The sequence below is a fragment of the Idiotropiscis lumnitzeri genome, chromosome 3 (genome assembly GCF_059441095.1).
Source record: "Idiotropiscis lumnitzeri isolate Australia: NSW breed Sydney's pygmy pipehorse chromosome 3, RoL_Ilum_1.0, whole genome shotgun sequence".
Taxonomy (NCBI): Eukaryota; Metazoa; Chordata; class Actinopteri; order Syngnathiformes; family Syngnathidae; genus Idiotropiscis; species Idiotropiscis lumnitzeri.
In genome coordinates, this window is record NC_142393.1 from 20,653,753 (window position 1) to 20,661,144 (window position 7,392).

Below are 7,392 nucleotides of genomic sequence, written 5' to 3' on the forward strand. Positions count from 1 at the left end.
CGATTCAGGTACGGACGAAAAAACGCTTCTGTCTGCGGTTAGTCCTTCAAAATTTCTCTTAGTTGTCAGTCCGCCAGCAAATCAGGAGTCCAACTAAGACTGAATGTCATTTAATGCTAACTTTGTTATTTGTTTTTAATTAATATTTATGAAGAATATACGCCTCTCTCCTGTCCATTCTGTGAGGTTGCAGAGTAAAGCATGTACACAAAACAACCACCAAAATAAACGCTACGTGCACCGCTGGCGTATACTAATAGGCAAGACACTGATTGTAACACAGTGTGTGTTTGTGAGAGAGGTAATTACATACAATAGGAAGTTCTCCCATGTTTCCAGATATGGATCATAGTATGTCAAGCCCTCTGAGCCAGTAAGAGGTGAAGAGCAGCTTTTAGGGAGTGCAGGTTCACAAAGAAGTGCCTCAGAATCTGACTTTAGATCGGCTGAAGACATCTGCCTCAGATTGAGGCTGCTGGCAGAAGTCTGAAATAAGGTATTCAGAGCGTGAGGGCCTTGACTCGACCGTCGATGATTATAGCGACCATGAAGCCCGTAAAGCATTTCGCTTTTCTGATAGACAGACTCAGCTGGGAGGAGATGGGAGGAGTTCCGTCTTAGACAACGAGGAGGTCGGAGGAAGGGTCGAGATTTAACACGTTTCTTCATAACTGCTTGGCCTGGATGCGTTTGAGATCTGGGTCGGTCCTCGTCTTTTCTGCCAGCTGTTTTTTCCCCCACTTGCTGGATGCTGACTTCCTCACAATCAGACCCAGCACAGGAACCAAGTGAGACAGATTCTTCCGCTTGACTTTTTTTCACACCACTGCCCATCTGAACAACGCTCGCAAGTAACATGGACGAACCAAGCAAATGCGGTTCAATGGACTTTTCTTTGGAGGGGCGACAGTATCGCACCGCCATTCTTCGACGCCCACCAGAGAAGGCAGTGGAAGAACGGCGAGCATTAAGTTTGTATTGCGATGGTCTCCGATCATTTTTCATTTGTATATCAGGTCTTTCAAGTCCGGTTTCTTCAGCTGAGTCGCTTGAGTTGGTACATGCCGCATCTTTGATGGACTGTCGCCTTGGACCACTCGCCACCAAAACGCCAACACTGGGACGTCTCTGATAAGGAAGCAGAGGCAAGCCGCTCGAGGAGCGCCGGCTTTCAAGTAGCGCTACGGAAGGCAGCCCGACACTAGAACGCCTCCGTGCTTTGCTGACCAGGACTGCAGGTCCAGGTTGACACAGAGTAGGAGGGTACTTCTGTCTCTTGTGCCACCGATGGAAATGACGCTGGAAGAAGTAATCCATGCTGTTCGGACTGTAAGATATGCTTGGTCATAGTAGTAGTGTCTTGTCGCTGGTCTTCTTTGAAGGAGCTTTAAGTTCAAAGGTCAACTATCATAGCAGATGACACGACAGGAGCCCAAGAAGGAAGAAGGTCACCCGCTGGTCCACCTCTCGGGGAAACGGGCTGCTCTGCAAATTAAACAGCTCGGTAAATTTGCATAGCCGATAACGTCAAAAGGGATCATTGTGTCTACTAATATCAGTCATGAGATGCGACCCCAGCATTGAATTCATTATTAAATACTAAGCGTACAATATATTTCAATTCTCCCATACAATTCAATATGTCAAACGTAATATTTAATTGCGCAAGCAGCCATTTAAAAATGGATTGAATCAACGGGTCTATGATGCAGTGCTGCGTTGTTCAAAGTACGATTCACATATCTAATATGTCCCATCCTTATGCAGAATTTAGACACACGTACGGCGCCATGACAACATGAGAGGTTGTATCTTTTGTGCAACTGGAAATACAGCAATCAAGTGCTACTTTACATTCAGTCAGTGCAGTGGCAACATGAGGAAAAATGCATGTGCAGGTGCACATTATTGTTACCTCAACAAAGGAGGTTATGTTTTTAAACATTGTTTGTTTGCTAGTTAGTAGCAGGATTACACCCAAACAACTTTTGTAACAAATGTACAGTGTTAATGTAATTCATCAGTTCAGTGCGGTTGTGAATTGAGTAAAATATTACTTTTAGAATTCAAGGTCAAAAGCGGTGTGGATCACCTTTCAACTTCCTTCCATTGTGTGTTTTCACTCATCTCCAACACAAAGTTAATTTAGGTGTGGTCATGAGTAAAAGTTTGCTCCTCACAAAAGATTAGGGATATATGGCTTGTAGGTGAAATTTCAGGAACAAGAAAAACTAAGCTCTAAACTTTACAGGGGAACTTAATTTGAGCTTCTTTTGAATGGACGTCAAACTGTGAAAATTTTCCATACTTTTTACCTGAATGGCAAATTTCACAACAGCTGTTTGATCTATGAAGGAACCAATAAATGTCCAAGTTCAAATAGAAATGGTATTTAAACAGTCCGCTTCATCATGTTGTTTACATTTCGTCATCGTGACAACAAGACAACCAACAACTGATAAAAAGTACTTCATCATGACAAGGCTTCAAACTGGTTGTTCTTTAAGGAAAGTGATCACTGAGCTTACAGTGTTGAAGCGTAATCAGCAGATTGCAAAAGAGATACAGAAAGACTAAGAGGCACAGAAAGGCGTAGAAGAGTAAAAGTATTGGTCCAGTCGTGGATCAAACACTTCTTTGTGAATTTTGATCAGGTATTTTTTAGAGCAGTTTCCAAACAAGGTTTTACAGAGGGTATATAGAAACCATGATTTATTTCCAAGATTAAGTAAATATTCTTAGTCATGTCACGAACCTGCCAATGTGCGCTACATCTTGCTTCCCTTGTTTTGTTCCTCATAGTTAAAGTTTAAATGTCTGTTTTAAGGGAACTGCTCGATGAGTGATAGATTATAGAGGCATGTGAACTACTTATTTGGAGTTCATAGTTGATTTATTTTCAAAGCAATACACTGTATTTATAGTTGCCTAATTTTAGTTTGAAAAGAAGAAAATGCCTGAGAATTAAATGTTAAAATTAAGGATATGACAATCAGTTGTGTCACTTTCTACTTTTTCATCACCACGCATGAGTAAAGGGGCACTTGCTCATGGTGTGACGAAAGGGTTCCACAAGAGAATAAAGGTTAGGGACCACTGTGTTAGAAGACAGAACTTGTGCAAAAATAACTCAAACAGATGCCCATGTGCATTAAAAATATTAGACAAGTTCACCTGTAATGGTTAGGGTGAATTTTTAGATTAATTCTGAAAAGCCCAATACTTCCAGCTTCCAGCTTGTCGTGAGTGGTGCATGTGTTACCTAAAGTCAATAAAATACTGAGCCAAGAACTGTGGGCACAACAGATCTGTTTAAAGTAATTCATAAACACTCGTTGGGCATGGGCAAATATTTTTGTGTCAAGATCAAATAATGATATTGGCAGACAATCTGCTGAGTTCATCTCTTGATCTCCGTTCATTCTCATTCGAGCCTGGTGTGTGCATCTTGTGTGTGTGCGTGTGTGTGTGTGCGTGTTTTGCTATTATGCAACATCTGCTTCCGGGGAGTTATAATCCCCTACCATGATGGGAGACGAGAGAGTGAGATACCAGATGCAACTACTCTTAAATTTATTATCCACCTGAGTTTGTATATCAACACATCTTGGGGTTGCGCAACACTATGATATTGCGTAGTGGGTAAATGTCAGTTATATTTTAAATGGTTTCCTGGAGTTTTTTTTTTTTTTTTTTTTAACTGATAGTCAGTGGTCACACGTTTCTTGAGCTTCCACGAAAGAGAAGCAGCAGCAGCACACTGGCTGAGCTCTAACAGGTGGTGGTGATACTGTTACTGTCCATCCTGGAACATTTGAGGGCCAGTAAGTAGAGCATATTGCAGAAGGCTCATAGTATCTTAACAGAGATAACTGATCTAGAAATTCCCTCCTAAATACCATATATGAGATAACAACAATAGCGTTCACACTTCCGATGACAGTAATGGAATGAGAATTCCTGATATCAATGGGGTAGTGGCTAAGCATCATGTAACTTTGGTGTTGCTTCTACTTATTTGAAAATGTGTATGTGGTTGTCTGGGTGCTCAATGTTCACAGAAAAAAAGGCTGCATGGCTTTGCACATGGCGACGGCCTGACCGCTGACTTCCAAATGTTCTGCAAGTCTAGGGGCTCGTTCATTCCATTTGAACAAACGACTGCATAATAAATTAGCCACTTATTAGCAATTGGACATAATTTTGGGATCGTGTTGTGTTGATGCGAGTGTGCATGTGATAGCAATAAAAATGAGTGTTTGGGGAATTTGGAGTATTTCCTGAGAAGTACTAGTTTCGGCAGATACAAAGATTCGATCGGACGAACGTAAGGCGCACTTAAAAGTCTTACATTTTCTCCAAAGTGGACGGGAGACCTATTAATGCGGCGTGCCTTGTGTGGACGGATTTCTAAAATCTGTAAATGTTGTTATGACTTTCATGAACAATCTGCATGACTGACAAGGACATTTCCTGCTGACACACTGCTTATATACGTAGAGGAAAGCCGGACATGACTGAGGACAGCATGAGGACGCAAAAGACACGCCCCCAGTAGGTACTGTAGGGCAGCAAATGAACACTGAGGTTGCCATCCTTCCGGGAAGCATGGCCAAGGAACTTCAAACCGTTTGGACAGGGACCGGTGTAAACAGGAAGTTTAAAGTGGAGTTGCGAATGGCATGCGAGTGATGGATGACAGATGGCGAACACAGCTTTACTAAGACTGCGAGGTACCCCCGGTGAGTTCGTCCACAATTTCTGAATGCGTTTTTGGATGCTTGGGCTAACCGTTAGCCACATTAGCCGTAAATGTGTCTGCTTTCACCATTCGAGCTTTGGCCGACATCATTTCTGAGGTGCCGCACGGCAACGAGACTGACTGACACTAACGAGAGGGAACCTGTCGTGTGAAATGCTTCAGAAAAGTACAACCAAACTCAGTTTTTCTCTTGTTGCTTTTTTAAAAACAAACATCCATGCTAGTGTACATTTAAGAGAGCATGCATTCTTCAGTATATTTTAGGCAGGCGTTTGTTTTACCATGCTTGTTCCCAATAATAAGGTTTGTGTTGAAATACAGAATTGCACCCGTAACTGAGACAGCACATTTTAATACGGTGCAACTTATGGTGGGGAAAATGCCATCAAGTAATCATATGAAGGTGTCGTATAAATGGCGAAGGCATAGTTTGAGGTAGTACTGCTTCCATATTTTTTTTTCTTCCATTCTTTGCATTTTTGATGCCATGCAATGGTGTGCCAGATTGAGTTATTTTCCCCGCAAGTATTCAATTGAAGTCAAGATGAAAATTTACTTTATGTTCTATGCGCACCCACTGGTCTAAACATAGTACAATAATCGGTAGCCACTTCGCGCTTCACTTTTGGTGGCTTCAGTGTTGCATGGATTTTTCCAAAATATTCATTGGAAAAAAAAGAGAAGAAAAACTACGGCCATATAGCGAGGGGACATGTTGTGAATAAATTAGTTGACTTTGTTTATAGTTAACATTTTAACAGAAGCGTAACCCCCCCCCCAAAAAATAATAATTAAAACTTAAAAATAATAATCATAATAATAAAAAGTTACCACTACCGTGGAAAATTAGGGATTATTGTATTTTAATTAATAGTGCGTTTGTGGAATATGAATTAAGCAGCAAAATTCACTCGTTATCCATCTTAATGGGTTTCCATTTGTACTCCCATTTGCAGTCAACTGAGAACAACTTCACAGTGCCTAAGGGCTCAGGTAACGATTGTCACAGCTCACCTGTTTTCTGGGTTTGGTCATGTGACGTTCACAACATATCCGTCCAATGAGCAAACAAGAGCAAGACTAGCAACATTGACATCATGGAAAGGGTTGAGGTTTGACAAGAGGGTGACTGTGTGTGTTAGGCTTTCCAGAGTTGCTGTTGGGTTAAATATTTACATGAAAAATAGTGGTGCATGATGCAAATACACTGAAAATGTTCCATAACAACCACTAAACATTCTCACAAATGTTCTAGTGGGAGAGTATGACCTATTTTTAATGGTGATTTCCTTGGTCAAAATCATGTGTTGTGTTGTAGCCTGACAGTTACTGACAGTTTGTGCACGTATTAGTTGATGCATAATAAGTGACTTGATGAATTCAAAGGCCATTTGTTCTGACTAGGCATGCAACCAGATCTTGTGAGGCTTCCGATCAGTGATCATCAAGGTTTAACACTTCAAGTGTGCTTATATTTTTTGGTGATGACCAACACAGACTTGTACTGTTAATTGCAGAGTTGTGATGATGACCACTGACCAACCCTCCGCTGTCTACAACTTCACCTAACACTCAGTCACTCATGCATGTCAAGACAATGTGAGCTTTTCAGTACTAATCCTGCAAAATGGGATTCTAGTATTGCTGCTGGGATTTATCTTTGGTTAAATGATATTTTCATATTTCAAAATCCAAAACACTTGCTCCTTTCTCCTCAGTGACATTGAGGAGTCTCGTGAACTCCGTCTATGGACATTTTCCGAGGTCAGTAAGCCTAGCTGCGCTTATTGTAACTGTTTTCAACTTCTTATTTGGTTTGAAAAATAATTCTCTTATATTACATGTTTGATTGCATTCACTCGTTCTGCTGTGATGCGCAGTTAATCAGTTAATAAAATAATTATTGACTCAACTGACTTTTATAATATTGCTTGTTACAGTATTATAAGTGTTTTGAGGCCTATTTGAGAACTTCTTACATAATAACAATGAATAAAGAACATCACACAGCACTGCATCTGCCCCAATATGACTGAATCGCAAGTTAATGTTGCTACAATAATACCATGCATGCTACTTACTATTCATTTAAAACGGAATAAATAAGATACAAACCTGTAAAGTCTGAAGTAAACTATCCAACCATGACTCCTCTCACTCAGTCTTCCTGTATAGTGACAGGGAACCAGAAGCTCAGCAAGCGAGAGACGGTGAGAGAAAGAGCGTGTCAGAGCGAGAGCTAGAGAGCTAGAGAGAGAGAGAGAGAGAGAGAGCGAGAGAGAAAGAGAGAGAGAGAGAGAGAGAGAGAGAGAGAGAGAGAGAGGGTGTGGCCGGGAAACAGAGAGCATGAGGGCCTCAACTTGGGACAAAAATAAACAAGCACGTACTTCCTTGATGTGGTGAAGGCAACAGTACTTTCCCAATACAGTCTAGTATACTGTACGGCATACACAATCAAAAGGAAATGCACGGTTAAGTGTTATAAAAAGCACGGTAGTGAAACGTGACGCAATGTGTCAACTTGTCAAGAAATAGTTAGCCATGGGGGGGGACTAAATGCAACTGGAATTTCCAGTAAGGGAGAGATGAATCGCAGTCATAACAGTGGAGAAAGCATTCACACTAGTTTT

The 7,392-nt window shown here is 41.1% G+C and overlaps 1 protein-coding gene across 1 annotated transcript in view; it reads right to left on the reverse strand.

Moving 5' to 3' along the window:
- LOC148340303 (diacylglycerol kinase zeta-like) overlaps positions 1-7,005 on the reverse strand; it is a 56,862-nt gene extending 49,857 nt beyond the window's left edge. Inside the window, exons 1-2 of the mRNA XM_088289498.1 lie at positions 6,878-7,005; positions 314-1,485 (exon numbers count right to left, since the gene is read on the reverse strand). Of these exons, the coding sequence (XP_088145624.1) occupies positions 314-1,317 (1,004 nt within the window). The 5' untranslated portion in view covers positions 1,318-1,485; positions 6,878-7,005. The remainder of the gene's footprint in view (positions 1-313; positions 1,486-6,877) is intronic.
- Positions 7,006-7,392: the final 387 nt, after the last annotated feature.